The 18,241-nt window shown below is 41.6% G+C and overlaps 1 protein-coding gene across 2 annotated transcripts in view; it reads right to left on the minus strand.

Moving 5' to 3' along the window:
- The window catches only part of TENM1 (teneurin transmembrane protein 1), a gene marked incomplete at both ends in the record, with an annotated part of 253,287 nt that overhangs the window by 28,957 nt on the left and 206,089 nt on the right, over positions 1-18,241 (minus strand). For both annotated transcript variants that reach the window (XM_082322867.1, XM_082322866.1), the window contains one exon: positions 15,871-16,025. In XM_082322867.1, the coding sequence (XP_082178993.1) occupies positions 15,871-16,025 (155 nt within the window). The remainder of the gene's footprint in view (positions 1-15,870; positions 16,026-18,241) is intronic.

Below are 18,241 nucleotides of genomic sequence, written 5' to 3' on the forward strand. Positions count from 1 at the left end.
CGTCAGGATAAGACTTCAAGGCACCTTAAACTGGTGTAAACTGGGGCTGCTGCAGTCCCACCCCATCCCTTCGTCCAGTGCAGCCCCCAGCAGCAAGGCCAGTGTTTATGTGCTCCTACAGAGAGCAGGTTCAGGATGGTTTGCTGGCTAAAAACTAATCACCTAAATCAGCTTAAACTGAAGTGTAACTGCACCCTCAGGTTCACTGTTACCTTGAAACGTCACCGGTTGTTTCTTTTCTTTTAAAGCAAGCTGCCCTCTGGCAGGTTTCTGTGACCAAACCATCAGTTGTGCTTCATTCAGAGCCAATAAACATATTACAGAGAAGCACTTCAATTCTCATCAGATATGACTGTGCCTATTAAAAAGTTTTTCCAGACAAAACCTCAGTTAGGATTAGACTATTAAATCCGTTAATATACTTTTTAATTTGAAGCAGTACTTCATAGGCCCCTGTAAGCAGTCCTCTCCCATTTATGTATGTTTTTCTTATAACTCAAAATTGCGCCAATTGCAAGGGTTTTTCCTTACATTTGATGGGTTCTATTTTGAGCACTGTACAGAAATGGCATTGCCGATTATCCCATTATAAACAAACAGACAAGGCTTGTTCCGTAGCAGTCAGTACCTCATGTTCTTCACAGACTGAAATTTTCAGGGGACAATTCTGGTTTGGTTCACTGGAGACTAAGTATATGCAATGAAAATCACTGCCGAAAGAAGTGAACCCTTGAGCAATGAGACCTTTTGCATATACTTATTAACATGTCAACTTTTCTGGGAATTCAGCATTTAACTGTCAAGATAAAGGCTCCAGCTATATTTAATAATCAGTCTCTGGTTTGAGAAGTGCAAAATTAACACCTACTGGTCTGGCTTTCTAATACATTTTTTCATGTCAACTGTTCTGGAAAACATAAAGTGCACTAAGGTGGCTTCAGTTTAAATGAATTTTCACTGGGAGATCTACATTTAGGTAGTTAAATAGCTCTCAGACCCTCAAATGGTATTTTTTTTGTTTGTTTCTTTCTTGCAAAATATGCATGTGCTTGTATAACTACCTATCTCCCTATCTAACTGTTTTTGAAACATTTAAATATTTTTCCCACAGTGAAGCTTTTCAACTAAATACATAACGTGAGTTTTGTGCAAAGTAGCACTGATAGGAGAGCCTGCACTCCTATACTTCTTAAACATAGATGCCTGCGCGTGTACACACATTTAAGTGTTAGCTTGTGAAGAATGCTGTTTCACTTTTGGTTTGGACCATATGGCTAAAACTTTCTGCACATTTTGCATGACATTTTATGGCTGTGGCATTTTTGGTACTATTTTAAACAAATCAGATCAAACAAATTCTACCGTTCACATCAAAGTAAGAAAAGTAAAGAGGAAAAAATTTATCCTTGTCTGCAGATGCAGGTTTCAAGAGCTTAACTGTTTGGTTGCGGGGGTAAATTTCACTGGGATAAGTTTCATTTATCATGGGTTAAAAGAAGCTGCATAAATCCCTAAAAAGGCTTCACCATTGCTTTGATTTCTCGCCATGCATTGCTTGTATATTTTGATTCAATTTCATGTAGTAGCATGAAATTCACGCCAAAATTCTTCTGATAGTCCTGACTGATGGATTACTTCCTATCTGTACTGTTCAGCTTCAGGTACTTCTGTTTATGCTACCTTTGCCTTTATTCAGCTCTACGATACGCATTTGCAGACCTGATCATAACATCCTCCACATTTCTCTTTTGCTGCTAACTTCCTTTTTTCATCTCCTCTTATTTATACTCACTTCAGCTGTTGTTTCCAGGCCAATCCTTTTACTCACCACAGCATCCTTCTAAATAGCATTTTTCTCTCTTCCCACCCAAACCCTTCTTTCTCCTTCCTTCTGCGAGAGAAATGGCGCTGAGGAAGGACGCGCATAGGCGGTCCATCAGGAGCGAGCGCGTAGTTTACAAGGCTGAAGGAGACCAGTTCTGCTTCCCTGAACTTTTTACAGGATGTCTCACTGTACGTATTTCTCTCTATTTTCTCACAGTTGACAACCACAGATATTTTTTCATCATTTTCTGTCAGTTTGCTCTCACTTCTGGGCTCTTTCTTTTGTTGACACTGACACTGTCAGCTCCTCTCAGCAGCTTAGCTTCTTTCTTAATGGCACACAGAGACACAATTCAGCTCCTGCGGTCTGACACCGGGGAGCCCTTCCCCGTGGTGGGATTACAGCCTCCTCCCACGCCGGAGGAGCCTTTGTTTCTAATGCTCCTGATACTGTGTATTATAAAATTCAGAATTATACAGTTCAGCTGTAGCAGTCCCTCTAAACTTCACAAATGTTGCTCTCTCTGCATTCATTGTTCCCCAGTGAAAAACCCAAATAAATGAGTTTTGCAGCCTAACGACTTTTGTTTTCTACCCTGAGCTGGGAAAGCAGCTGTGGCACATTTACAGATGCGGCTCAGAGGTCTGAGGCCACCCCTTCTCCAGCATCACGGCTCGGGTAGCCTCCCCACCAACATGTCTTTGCCGACAATTGTTTCCAGCGGATGAGGCCAGCGCAGGAACGCGAAGGCCAGGCACCACTCCAACCGTTTTCACTGCTTGTCTTCGCTTCACTTGCCACAAGATTCGCTACGCTCTCGCTTTCCAGCTCTCTTCTTGTTTCCTAATTTCTTTTTTATGATTTTTTCTGCTTCACAACTTCAAAGACCGTATGAGGAATCTTGGGTCTACTAAATCGACAGGAAAAGTTGATTTCTATGGGGACAGGTTTCACACTGTCTTTATTTAATAATAGAGGGAATATTATCCAGAATCACATAAGCCTACTGACTATGAAAATAAATGGAACTTAAGATTCCTAAGCCATTTAAGTCTGTTTAAACATGGTACCCATGGTTTACACAGGCTATGAAAGAAATACTTTGTTAAATGCGCAGAAGGAATTACCAAAGTATTTCGAGCAGGCTGGTACCTCTGAGAGGAGGGATCTTAAGACTCTTCAATTAAAATACCTCAAAATAGACGATGAATTTGAATCTAACCCAAACACGTCTCCAGTGCTGGAGTGGGAATAGATGTCCTCCAAACATACCGTTGCAGTTAATTTGCATGGCCAAAAGGAGGGAGAGGGACCAGGTGGAAATCTAGCTAACAACAGGACTGTTTCCATTTTGCCTCACTTTCTAACCTGTGCTTCCAGATCCCGCACTTGTCAGATGAGGCGGCACAAAAGTAAGGTTCCATAAATCTTAATAAATCTCTCACTAGTTTTGGCTTCGTCTTTCCATTTTGGGCTCAGAAGTTCTGGATACAGAAAGCCAATGTGCTGCCAATGAAGAAAAGGTGGGAGGAAGATCCTGAAAAGCTTTATTTGAGACAGTAATTAAAAGCTGTTTGAGAGCAGTGGAGGCTGGAGCTAGTACGTTATGGTGTCTTTTGCTTCCAATGACTACTGAGGTTCATAAAAGCATCTGGCCTGAAAACTGAGAGGAAGAGAGGATACATAGAAATGAAATTTCCAAAACTGAAAAAAACCAAAGAAACTGAAAGCCCTGCCTTTGAGCAACACCAGCCGCTGTGAATATATCACCCAAATACTCTGACTCTGCCCTGAATCCTGGGTCAAACTCAAAATTAAAATTTAAATTAAATTCTTGAAATTAAAACTTCCTACAGATATGTGCCCAGGAAACTGTCTCTGACAACAGCACCGCTCCTCAGGGCAGCGCTCCCCTGACCCCCGGGCTGGGCAGCAAGCGAGACCGGGGGAAGCGAAGGGTGAGGAGCCGCCGCCAGGAGGTTGCCAGTCGGGCGTGCGGGAGCCACACCTGCCTCCTCAGCCGGATCGGGGCTGCAAAACACATTCCTGCAAGGATCAGAACAAATGCTAACTCCACAGCTTTCACAAGAAAATGCAAATTCACTTCTGTGATTTAAGCTTTCCCTTAAGAGTTACACCATTAAACTCACGAACATGACTTCTGCAAGTGAAAGAAAGAAGGATGGGAAAAATAGATATTCTGCAATTCTTGTTTATGGCAGGGCATCTTCTATGGCAAATTCCTACAATAATACACAACTCAGTAGTAACAGCTTTTTTTAACCCATTGTGAGAGTGAACTAATTCTAAACTGTAGCAGAGAGTTAAAGCAAAACAACTATACAAAATGTTGATTTTTATCTTTAAATTATACATATTTTTTCACATGGATATAAAAAATTCTAGGCAGAAAAAGCAACTGAAGTAATTCGAGTCCTTACTTTAACAGAAATTAGCACCAAGATTAATTGATATCACAACATGATTTTCTGCAACTAGTTTTTCACAAGGATTTACACAATAGATATTTCAACTGAGCAAAACGAATGTGATCTAACTAGCTGTCATGCTGCATTGAAAGCAACCACATACTGCTGTTAGACTTCCAATAGCTAATGAAAACATTAGGCATCTTGCATTTTGCAGAACAAACAAGCCAACTGCATTCCATGCAGCAATCCTTCTATGTGAGCATTTACATTGACTGGATACTCGCAAGAAAATGGAGAGTGTTTGATTCTAGTCTGAGACTGCAAGCAGGCACTCTGCTTTAAATTTATGTCAGCTAAGGGCATTAGTTACTGCTGTGATGCATATTTGGATATACATTATCAGACCGTGATAATGATTATCAGAAAAGCTTACAAGGATAAAGTTTAGGACTACTGTTTTTTCAAGCAAAATTCAAGAAATACCACTCAACTAAATAACGTATCTCAAGCCTGGGATGGATACAACCTGGATGTAAAAGGAGAGGCACTCGGTTTGCTTGCCTTCCAAAAAGGCTCTAGACAAAGATTTTAAAAGTGCACCTGACATTAGGTTTCCTACAGGTTCCTAATCAGATAGCTACATAAAGTTTCTGATTTTCAGTAGCTGAGCTCTAGATCTAGAAAGGCATAGAAAGGCTCCAGACTTAGAAGGGCTCAGGAAAGCTCTACAAAGCCTCTTGCAAAACAACAAAAATAAAGGGGTGGGGGACAGGAGGCCCTAGAAGGGGCCCCTGGAAAAGTTCTACATTCAGAAAGGGCCCATAAGGGCCCTGGATCTAGAAAAGCCTGTTGAGCTAGAAAGGGCTGCAGAAGGGCTCCGGAGAAGTGTTGGGTAGGCTCTGAGAAAAAGCTCTAAAAGGCTTCTGAACCATCCCAGGAAAAAGATCCAGTGAGTCTCTAGATGTGCTCCAGAAGCTATGGATGCCCACCCCCAACCCACCCCCGGCTCCAAAAAGCTCTAGATCTAGAAAGGCCCCAGATCTACAAAGGTGCTAGATGTCTTCAGAAAGGCTCTTGGCATCTCTAGCAAAGTTCTAAATCTCTGGATCTCAGGCTCTCAGCAATTTCTAGATCTAGAAAGCAACAGGAATCCCTAGACAGTGCTAGATCTAGAAATTTCCTTTTAAAAAGTCTTCTTTATTCCTTCAAATCAAGTCCAAAAAGACTGAAGCAAATAGCATAAGTTACAAATCCTTCTGGATGGGAGCATACAAAAACAATTTCACAATTAAATTAGCTCCTTATGACTAGGCTACTTATACCGAGTTTCAAACATTTGACCTCTCCTGATTCCCCAAATTTTTGGCATACCTTTCATGAGCCACCCAGCACACGGCAGTTCATGGTAGTAACAGCAAAAACCACGTTGGTTTTGTTGTCACTATTGATATGGACACAGAAATATAACTCTGAACTGGCAAGAAAAATAGAATAAAAAAGAAATACATATGGATGGAGGACCTAAAGGGTTTTACATCATATCATGACTTTCCCCAGTTCTCACCAGAGACAGCTACACGCTGTTCAGTTTCCCATTTTGCTTTGAGCAGTTGATTGAATGGCTATTGAGTGATGTTCAGACATTTCTGATTTTCCTGCAATGTGACCTACATTGCTAAACTTCATAAATTTATTCTCCAAGGCAGTGTATCATTTTGCATGCCATACCCATCCCAAAGGAATCTATCAGCAGGAGATGAGGCCCAGTTTGTAAAAGCTGAATGTCCTTCAGACATTTTTAGCTAATTTGTTTGTAAATGTGAATGTTATTGTCAGAGTAACATACTGCATAAAATGACGCTCTCTATCATTCTGTTTGTGTCTCTCTCTGTGGCTTAAACTTCATAAAGCACAGCTACAAATGCAGCCTCCGTATGGCACACTACAAATGGATACAACCAATTTCTGTCTTGACATTTGCATTATTTTTCCTCCACTGACACAGTGTCTTTTCATTGTTTTTTTCCTTGGCAGAAACAAGGCTAGGAAAGATGCTGAAGCAAACACAGTATCGTGAGGAGGGGAAATCAGGCATTCTCAGCTGTCATTGCCCGGGCTGCAGCTCCTGCCACGTTACTTTCTGTGGTTGTCACAGCTTACTTTCGTTTGCCTTCAGCAGCTTGTAAGCATAACTCAGGGCAAACTCAGTCCTAGTAATAAGGCTGGAGATATCACTAATACCTCCAAAGCAACACTTCTTGGTACTAAACCCTTTTCAGCCTTTGTTTATAACCAGCTTTGAGACCCGAGGAGTACCCAGGCAGCAAGGGAACAACACCCTCAAGAGTTCCCTCATGCTGACATGCTTCAAAGTCCTGCCCTTTGTAAGCTGTTATTATTATAGTGTTGTTTTGACAGGATCTGTAGGCTTTCAGGTTCCCCTTAGCACCTGGAGCAATTTGCAGGCCAGAAGTATCACTGCGCTGGCTTTTTTGACCCCCCCTTCTGCCAGTTATTGCAGTGCAATGCTTTCAGTCATACAACCATACCCACACTTTCTTTTACAGCTTTCAAATACAGCAGTTTGCAGCTATGTAAAATTTCAATGACTTGACAATAGAATTAAATGCCTATACCGCTTTTTTCACTTACACTCGTTTTATGCCTTTATTTCTGTAAGCTTTCTCCTGATCTGTGCTGCCGTGAAGACAGACCAGGAGTCCAAAGACCAGTCCTCACTCCTCTAAGATGCAGGACAATCTTCCTCCGACCTACTCAATGCAACAATTTCTATCCCAGCAGCACGCGACATCTCTGCGGGAAGGACACCGCCACCGCTGGTGACTGCTGCCCTCAAACCTGCCCTGTACTCGAACTCCAGACTTGGGCCAGCCCGTTTGGTCTCCTTCCCCCTAATACTGTGCAACACTTCCAAAAGCCCAAATCAGAATACACTGGGCAATCTGAAAGGCTTGGAATAGAGGCAGTACAGACACCCCCATGGAAAGCTTGATTATTATAGTTATTCACCTAATAGCACACAAAATCTGTTGCATCTGTAGGATGGCCTTTACCCCACAGATGTGTGAAGGGTTGGTTGGTGAGAGGAGGAGAGCAACATACACACAGTACCAGCCCTGACAATCTTAAAAAAATGGCTAAGGTAGGAGTTGCCTCCACCAAAGCAGGTATTTCTTATATCACAGGCAGGCCTTGTTATTAATGTATGTGCATGGACAACTGGATTGAAGGAAAAGGAGGAGCATTGTCTCCTCAGCCTGCCTCTGCATGCTCCCATCAACATCGACATTCCCTTCTCAGCAGACCTTCCAGGGGCTTGGACTCCAGGCTGTCAGGGACCAGCTTTCACTACTTGATTACTTATGGTAGCTCTGCAGGATACGTAGAAACCACATATACGTATATGTATACAGACATAGTTATATATGCATATATAGGTATATATTATGTGTATATATATTCTTCATGCATACCTTTTGTACACTATGTCTCCTCAACAAATGAAAAAAGTCAGATGTAGTCACTGATATATCTCAACTCATTGCAGACTCCCATCAGTCTGGCAAAGCCACGCTAAACATTTTCAGCAGCGTAATTCAGCACACCAGATACAAACCCTCTGCCACAAATAACTCATCAGCTAGACTGCATCGTACTGAAACCATATTTAAATGAGAGAGATAATCAAAGGCTACTTGTGCATAAAGAATAAAAAGTGAAGCAACCAGATAAGCTGGTTGCTTGGGAAAGACTGACAGGAGAGCCTCAAAAGGAGCCAGGCCGCTCAGCTGGGAACCCCTTCCCTGGAGAGCTAAAAGAGCGTTTGGGGCTCTGGGCAGTGTGCTAGGGCCTCGGCCAGACGAGGACGGTGGGCAAGCCGGAGGAGGCCCCGGGGTGGCAGGGCAGCTTGGATGCTGCCCTGCAGCATCTCATCTCTAAATGTTTCTCATTAGAAACAAACGATTAAAAAAACAATTTAAATCTGGCTCTGTATAGCAAAAAGTAAGAGAAAAGTCATGAGCAGAGGACTGTCAGGTCTCCTTCACTCCACCATCAAGCATCTAACACTCCCTGCCTCAACAATCAAAGAAAAGGATGCAATCGCTGGAAGAGTTGATTAAAATGTACATAGTCCTTTTACTCAGTAGTAATGCATTATTTATGGCAGATAATTGAAATAAATTGCTGTTTTGCAGGTGACCAATATAAAAAGAGCACCTGGGCTTTAAGGAAGAAATTGCAGTGTGACTTCATTGCACGCTATCTTGCTTCTATGACTAATATTTCAAATTCAGTGATAGAATAATTTGATTAGAATATAAATTAGCTGTGATGAAACCACCTAGCTTTCTGTTTGATATTCTAAAACTCATATTATACACCTACAAGTCTGATTCATGAGCTCGCACAGACTTTTTTCCACCTGAGGTCCTAATCCTATGAGCCTCTTTTCTCTTGGTTTCTGTTAAAGAGAGGCTACTTAACCTCTCCCCTGCCCCTGGGAAAAGATTATTTTATCTTCTACCTGAAGATCCTTTTTTAAAAAGGCTTTCAGCTTGGTTTTGCTTCAAAGTATGGATACTAGTGACTGCTCGTTCCTGCATATGCTATTATGGCTGGAATTATTTTGTATAGGCTTATGGTTTCCAAAGACTAACACTTAATTAGTTGAGGGGGGGGGGGGCTCATTTTTGAAGAGGTTTGGTCTATTTTTCAGAAACACGTACGTTCTCTTAGGAGACAGTTGCTCCTTGCTACACACTCGCCACTCACTACCCTTTCAATTAAGCTTGGAAAAGCATCCAGTGAGAAGCCCTGGTTCCACTGAAGTCAGTGGCAAAGCAGTTGCTGATTTTGCTGGGGCCGCGACTTCCACTCCAGTTAGCTTCTCTGGTACTCCAGCAAAGCCAGAGAAGAAAGAACATGAAATTAAGCAGCAGAGTAAAAAGAACCAGAGAATAAGACAACTTTATACTGGAAAGAAATAGCTTTTCTGGGCTCCTTCATGCAGCAAAAATAAAATAATAATAAAAAACAATCTTTTCTAAAAAGAAAAAAGCTCTGAAAGTCTTCTGTAAGGGAAGACCACAAATAAAAATTGAAGGGCCTATAAATTGTCATTTCTGCTTTGTGTGCTTTTTGTTCAGTGGTTTCATGAATACACATAAAACATTTTTCTGCAAAGCACTGAAAAACACAGTTCAGAGATTTGGGATATTTATGAAACATTAATTACACATAACTAGAACAGTGTATCAAAAGCCTCACACAGGTAGAGGACTAAAATCAAGAGCAGGGGTAGTTTTGCAATACTTTGCTGCAGTGAAAACAAAGTTGTTGCTTTTTGATGGTGTGCAGCTCTCTAACACAATTAGAATATTATGCATCTAGTGTTAAAAAAGCCAATGAGAAAGCGTTTTGCCGTTTCTGCTTTTACAAGAATGCAATATATACTGTCGGGTATGTAGAGAAGAACCTAAAGGGATAGTGTGTCTTCCTCTGGCCTGCGACACTAATTAATTAAGTGGCTCCACGTAATCCTGCAGTTGCTTTGTGATACCCTACTCTCAACCTGGCTTAAAAGTACTTCAGCCTAGAATCAATTTGTTTTTTATGCTGGCAGTTCGCTTCCCCTTCCCCTGTTTCTCACCTGTTCATCAGATCATATTTTTGCCTTTCACATTTTCCTTTCCTGCCTCCAAATGTACCCAGCGAAAGTTCTGTTCAGGCTGTGCTTGCTCCGATGAGCAGACCCTCATTGCTGCTTTCAAGCGAGGTCACCACGTCCTGGGAGTTTTTTGTTCTGCTCAAAAGGCTTCCACAATGCCACTGAAGCATACTGTGCCTCTGCAGATGCTGGTGGGGAGCGCCTGCAGCACTTGTGACTGCAGAAGCCATGTCAGCGTTTGCATTTTTGAGATATATACTACATTTTCAGCCAACTCTGATCATCTTTACTCCTGCTTTCCAGCATTCTGTCTCTCACTTCACTATTTCAAGTAGGTCATCAACAGCATTACTTACTGCTCTCTCCCCTCTCCTCCATCATTCAAAGTAGGCTGTCCAGGACACGGCATTCTTGCCACGTGCAGGTCGCCTTTAAACCCTGTTCTAGAAATCCGTCTTTTAATTTGACCTATGCAAGCAAATTGCCTACGTAAGTAACACTGTCACATTTTTATAAGGGAGCAAAACATTTTGCAGTGTCACTGAAGTTTATGTGAAGCAACACAATATAGATGGTTCCTTCACGTGGAGAACTGCTGAACAAAGGCTGATGAAGTGCAAATGTCAAGAAAAAGTCTTCAAACCAGACCTTTCATTTTGGAACACAGCAGTGACAGTTATTAACACCATCAATCAGGCTGGAGCTATTGCTTTGGCACAGACTCATGCCTAGTGGGACTGACATCAGCAGGAGAACAAGGCCATGGTTACAGGCTAAGAGAAAGCTCTTGGGATTAATTTTCTGTTGCCTTGCAAATGCTTGGTCTCTATATTTGCAGGGACTGTGCTCGAGATTGGTTTAAACAGTTCCCAAATACTAACTGCTACCACTCGCACAGATATAAATGACTTGAGGTTCAGAGTGGTGGAAATTCAGCCCACATTATTTCTCAGGGGAGGAAAGATATAGGATGAAATTGCAAGATGGTAGAAATATCTGCTAATTCTCTCCTCAGCTTTCACCACAGCAATGGAGGCCGAAGAGAAGTGAAGCTTATCGGTCAAGCTGAGCTGAAGTGTTTTTACTTTCACACAAAACCTCCCACAACGTCAATATAACTTCTATGAACACTGGATCTAATGAAGTCTGGTTTCCTAAGGACTTCCGTCTCACGGCTGACTGACTCGGGAGTTTAATAAGATCCAAGCACCAAATGAAGCTTTTCCTGTGAATGGAGCATTTATTAGATCCTGAGTGGAATCTCTGGAGTTTAATAAAAGAAAGCTCATGCTGCAATATTTCCTTTTGAAAGGGCACTTTAGGTCTCTCTCCTCCAACTGGATTAATAATTTTTATGGAATGTGGAGGAATTTAATTGCTGTGAAGGCTGGCGTTCCTCTACAAATTCGTTTGAAATTGGCCTAAGATTTTGATTTACTGCGAGGAAAAGAATACTGACAGACAGACAGACATACCCACACAATGTGCTCTCATTTGCTATCAATAACCAGGCTAAAAAAATTCTGTATACCCCAGGGATGCAGCAAACACTACGAGAGCGTGCACATTTGAGAAAAAGAGCAACCTAGAGATGCCTCTGACCTAGACCAAGATCAAGCCCAAATTCATCAGGCAGTGAAACAGAATGATGATCCCCTCTCTTTTCCTTCTCTCACTCTCCATCCCAGTCTCCTCCCTCAGCACTCCTGTTTGCGGCTTGTTGCCAGGAGGCCCTGCCACAGGTCCTGCTGCGGGGTGGTCCCCCCAGCCAGCCCACTGCTGGTGCAAGTTCGGACAGCAGTCAACAGTGCAGCGATTCGAAAAGTCAGTAGGAGTATTTTGAACTAAAGTTTATGTCCCTGATTTAGAGTACCTACAATGGTCTTCCTATCCAAAGGGTATGGAGAAGGTAGGAGATGTAGCAGGTAATTGTGTTTTTTAGCTGGGCTTCAATTTGACAGAAGGAGATGTTCAGTAGACCATACAGCTGGGAGATCAGTTAGCCCAATCCATGGGGCCTCCAGCTCAGATGCAAAAGTATAAGGTTCAACATGGGTTTGTTATTCATTTAATTAACCTACAACAAAACAGCTTCCAAAGAAGAAATGAAGAATGAGAGCCAGACCTAGAAGAAGCCAAGGACCAAGCAGCAGGGGTACTCATCTGAAAAGTCCAGCATTCAGATTCTGGGTGCTGTAGGTTATTGAGGTGAATATTAAAAATCACAGAACAAATGAAGACCAACAACACCTTTTGATATTCTTGAAAAATGTTTTGCCTTTAAAATTTAGCTCTTGCTCATGTTCTAGTATTCAGGGTTTCAGAGGCAGCATTTTCAAAAAATATGACCAGCTCTATCAGAATGAAAGACACTGGAATAACTGATTTTAATGTAGGTGCCTGCTAAAATCCTGGCACCAATAATGAGTGGTGAGTATATACACATATATATTCATAAATCTAGCTCTGAAGAGCCATTTTGTTTAGATTTGCTCCTTATTAACTAATTGAAGAACACTAAAATCATCTGTGCTGAGAAGAAAAGTCATCCAAGTTTTGTAAATGCTGAAATAGTCCTGAGAGCGCTGGCATACCATATAAACACCTCAAACGAATGTCCTTTTCCTTCTAAATTCAGATTAACATCCTCACAGTGAAGTATGAGATCAAAGTAATTAGTCAGAGCTTGGTGGTTTATTTGCCACAACATATAATCTTTCCAGCCCCAGCTGTCCTTCCCTCCCCCTGTTATGAATGCAGAATACTACGCTTAAGAATGAGAAGGTGGTGAATAACAAACACGGAATGATTAATAAGAAGTGTTTCCATCAAAACTGATATTGGAATAAATGATTAAACCCTGTCATAATCAACTCATTTATTACAGTGAATGCCTTAAAGTGAAAGCTTGTCATTTATGGTAGTTTTCGCAGTGGGCAGTTATTCTACGTGTTTACTTCAAGAGTACATTTTTGTACTTTGGTAAATCAAGAAATATTGATTTTGAGCAAGTCGTTGATTTTATTGTCAGAACAAATTTAGCTTTGAGAACTGATTTTATTAACCTGTTTCATACATCCCTTTAAACACACAATTTGTGAGCAACCCACATTCTCTTGATGTAAATGCCATTTGTAATTTAGCCAAAAAACAATTTAAGTGGAGATGGGCCAAATGCATTTTTCATTTATGTTTATGCCGTTCTGGAATAAACTCAGCAGTCTTGCAAGGATATACGATTGCTTCTGACTAAGTGAAAATATCATTCCCTTACTTTCATTGATATAATTTCAGATTAACATGCTTGACTTCAAGGAGATGTGATTATTTCATAGAGTTTTCTGGTTATCAGCAACAATTTTGGAAGAAGACTATCGAGCAAATTTGATACAGTTACTTTTCAGAACATGCATTCTTGGCATTTATTTCCTGTCTGTGTTTTACTGTGTATGTGAAAAACCTCAAAAGTATGGATTTTGTGAAAAATTTCAATAAGTACATTCACTTAAACCCCGACAAAACAAATCCTCCAAACAAGAAATGCTTCCAAAAGCTATACGTACAGCTGGACTGCAGATTGTCAACAATGTGACTTCACCTATCAGCGACAGAAAATTATACAGTAAGTATCACTATACTGAGACTTAGAAAATGAGACTGGCCACTTTTTAGGGACACTTTAATATGCCATCATTTATTATGTTCTTTAGAATATTTACTGGCATGCATTCGCAATTTATCTGAAGATTATCTCAATCTATGTGTAAGAATGTATCTTGCAGAATGCTGAAACATTTGCAAAATTTTGGGAAATATGCAGCAATAGTTTCCTGTAGGTGCTGCAGCATGGAATCACCTGGATTATTCATGGGGAAAAAAAAAGTTTATTTCTGCTTCTGTGAAAAGAAGGCCCTACCCAAGCTGAATGCTGATGTCCTGAGAGCAATATGAAGATGAATTTGCTCTATGACATGCTTTTTCTTACCTATAATTTTGCAGAAGCCCTTTCTCCATGGCATTGGAACTATGTTGTAGAGTAAGGTAAACTAAACCTGTTTCTGGCAAGTAGCCAACTTACCAAAAAGTTTACCTTTCAAATTTCATTTTAATGTAAAAAAATAAAATAATTTTATTTCTGCATTTGCCAATCCCCCTGCTGCAACTTATTTCCTAAAGGGTATTTGCATTTTTTAAAAGGAATTGAAAACCATCAAAACTCACCATTTCAGATTTAGTGAGACATTTTGTTACTGAGCAAAATGAGCAAAAATTTGAACATAAATACACAGCCGCACATTACACGGCCAGTAAAGCAATTATTGGTACAGCCTGAGATGCAGATCACAAGGAGAAGGCAGGGAGCAGACGTTGCACCTGGCACCGTTCCCTGCACCTCAGAGATCTCTAATCTGGTTATTGATGCCCCAGGCGGTTGTTATATGTATCCAAGAAGCAAGCAAATGTGCTTCAGGCAGCTTTGAGCTCCATGAAGCATCGCTCCTGCTAGCTGGTACGTAGCAATGGAGCGGAGAGTCAGTGCCTCCAGCTGGGGAGCACTGCTTGCTGCAGTGGGTTCCCGCTCATCTGCAGGACTGGCTATCCCGCAAGAAGAGGTGCCAGAGCAGAAGCCAAGGTGTCCAGAAGCCATATGATCTTAAGACAATTACTAGGCTAGTTTAAGCTTGGGTTTAGCACAAGTAAGCCAGCTGACCCTGTCCTGCTTTACATGGAAGAATTATGTGTCTATGGGACCAGAGAGAGTATAAAGGCCTGTCTATTCCAGAACTGGGAACAGGGAAGCTGAGGTTCCCCTCCCCACATTTTCAAATACTTAGGGTGCAGCGAGAAGTGAAATGGAACAAGGACATATTTTTCTGTTTTGACCTTAGTAATAAAATCCCCAAGTGCTTCTGTGACAGCAGCATTAGATTCCACTGTTTGTCCCTGTGAAATTTGGTAAGAACTACCCAAACCATTGACCCCACATTCTTCACATATGTGAATACAAGATCATAGTCACCTGCTATTACTCAAAGTCTACTTAGAAACGAGGAACAAGCTCTTACCATTGTTACGCAGTGTATTTTAACTGTGATCTTCCAATTGTGAAGGACTGAGAAAAGGGCAGGGAGAAAATGAAATGCAATATTGACTGGATCCTGGTTATTAGCTTACACAGTCCATAATATAACTTTAGTATGTTACTTGAACGCCTCAAGATTTTTTCAAGTACAGTTTTCCCCCCATTTTGAAGCTAAGTGTTTATTGGCAAGGGCCAATCCCTTCCTCGTGCTACCTGTAAGTGCGGCTCACTGACTAGTCAAGAGTACCATTTCTGTTTCTTCATGTTTATCTATGTATCTTTTTTAGCATAAACTAGAGAAACGGTAAGTGTCTTTTAGTCCAATTTCTTTTACACTGCTCTTGAAACAAGAACTGAAAAGCACTTTGAGAAATGTATTGAAATGCAGTAGCTTCACTACAATACCGCTGGTGTGTAATTACTTACTCCACGATTTAGAACAGACTTAGATGTAAACAGAATATATATTTTTTCCATTTAGTAGTTCATGCAAATAAATCTGAATGCTGGACTAAAGGAAAGCACTCTAAACTTCTGATAAACTCCTCAGAAGATATATCTCAGAGTAGCAAGCAACTTTCTAAAGCATTAAGTATTCTTTATACAAGCCCTTTTACACATTCATATGCCGTGTACTGGAAGAAAATCAAGTGTATAGTTTTGCATTTATGTGGTACACCTTCAAATAACCATGTGAATGGAAGATCCACTCCATACTGTGCAGTCCAGAATTATCTGATTCATCCAGCATATTCTGATATATAATCCTTGTACAAGAAACTAAGTTATCTGTCTCCACAATGTGTAGAAAAGTGACAACACATGAAAACCGAGTGTCTACCTGAGTGATGTCCATTCCGGAGTCACAGCTCAATGGCTGGGTTGATGTGAGGCCGTTCGAACCTATTATTGTTGTGATCACACCATTCTCATCAATTTTCCGAATCATGGTACCATCAACGAAGTAAATAAATCCATGCTTATCTACAGTGATACCTGGACGAAGGGAAAGGGTAAAAAAGAGTGTTAGTACTGACATTATCTCGATTAAAAGGTATGAGCTTAAAATGTTTCCTCTCCTCTTAGACTCTGAAAATCTGACTATTTAAAAAAGTATGACTTTTTTTTTTTCCTACCCATTGCTTATTTGAGGCTTATACAAATTGTATATAGCAAGATCATACCCATATATCAGACTGGCTTTGACTTACGGAGAAAGAGGGAAGATATGAGGAAGAAACAGAACAAAACAGCAGAGGCTTTGCTTGTAATGTAATTCTATATACATAGAATTAGGCTCTTCAATAACTTTGCTTCGTGTCCATCACAGAGTGGGACAAGACTAGCTTTTCTAAAAACTTATCTTACAGTTGATTTTTCTTCATTTTCACTTTCTTAATTCACATGCAGAGGCAAATTTTTTTTATTACTGTACTGCTTGAATTATCAGAGCATCTGAGCAAGGAAGAATCACCTATGGAAAGCAGGAGAGACTTTTGTCGTGATATGGGCTATACGTACAAATGGTGCAAAGCAGGCTCTGCTTAGCAGGCAGAAGGAATATCTGTGCTGCAGAATACATTGCAGTGCAGTGTTGCCCAAGATGACGGTCATGTACTGGAACCAGCCTCATGACAACAGTGGGCTTCAGCAGGAGCCAGTGCAGTTCCCCCCCTTCTGTTTTTGCAATAGCTCTAGCACCACTGCACTGCACGGCACAGGAGAGATGGACCCAACAAATGTGAGGGCTATGCAAAGAGAGGTCATGGCCTTCTGGATTTCAGTGGGGAAACTGAGGAACAGAGGCCTTGCTATCTCCCACCAGCAGTGTCTGGTACAGCCATGTCACAACTCATGCCTGGCCCTGCTCTGTCCCAGTCTAACACTTTCTCCCTAGTTCTTCCTGCATTCAATTTGTTAGACGTTTCTATATTGCATGAACTGTAAGTAAGATCTTTTTTCCCTGAAAGGTTGAAAATATAGCTAGAAAGGCACTTCTACTCATGTTAGGTTTGTGAAATCCTTTCTACCGAAACCGCTCAATTTCTTGCTTTAAACTACTTCATAATTTCCCATTTAAAGTTGCATAACTTTGCAATTATAGCAGCTGCTGTGCACAGCCAAGCTATTTTAATAATGAATTTATGTTCTGCTACACAGAAATGAAAGGCAGAGGACTTGAACAGATGGTTTGGACAGTGGCTTATATGGTTCTTGATTTTTGTCCCCTGCATTTAGCACAACCAAAGGCTGCATGTACTCTGAGTTTACAAAACACTTGTCTGCATGCCAGTTTAGGATCTCACACAGCAATTCCGCACACCATTAAAAAAGAAAAAAAGCCCAAACTGAATTCCCTCACCTCCCAGCCTCATTTCCTTATACTTAATTTAATTTCTTTAAATATATATGAGCAGTTGCAGCCAGGGGCAAGGGAGAGTAAGCAGTCTGGGGGGCAGGGGCAGGACCAGGCGGCCCCGATGGGGAACGTGCATCTCCCACTGGGCTGGGAGAAGGGGGGACGGTCTCCCCAGGCCCCTACGTAAATCTGTACCTGGCAGCTGGAAATGGCTGGGGACTGAGTTTGAGTTACATACACATTTTAGCGTAACACGTGTTCTCTTACAGAGTTAACACCCAGTGGGAGGGCCCCAAGACAAACTGCCCATGACCACTTATTTTCTAATGGAAAGCAGGAATAATGTCCACACCAGTTTTTCTGTCGTGGCCAGGAGGTTAGCGAGAGCTTGACTCTCCCCTCTGCCGGAGCAGGCTGACCGCCGCCGCCGGAGGGTTTCCATCCCTCGCTCTGGCCGAGAGGGAGGCACTGAACAAGGCTGCAAAGGCCTTGCAGGGGGACAGGCTTTCGCATACACCCTGCCATCACGTCCCCCACCGCCCAGTTCCCATCCAGAGGTGCCTCTTCACCGCAGGTGACGTTTAGGCACGTTGCAAAGGTCTGAGGGTATCACCACAAAATACAAAATACAAAGGCCACAGCAGTTAACTTCAGCGTCTAGCGTTCCTACTATGTCCAGCTTTCAAGCTATCTATCAGCACAGTGTCGGTAGTTGAAATTAATTCTTTAAATTGTCAGTTCAGTGTATTGATCTGGCTGTGAACTGCCATTAGAAGAGGGGTATTCACCACCCTGCCACCTTCTCCATCCAGGACAAAAAATGCCCAGAGGCTGCTGAAGTGCTGCAGGGTAC

This window comes from Platalea leucorodia (genome assembly GCF_965183815.1).
Source record: "Platalea leucorodia genome assembly, chromosome: 10".
NCBI classification, from domain to species: domain Eukaryota; kingdom Metazoa; phylum Chordata; class Aves; order Pelecaniformes; family Threskiornithidae; genus Platalea; species Platalea leucorodia.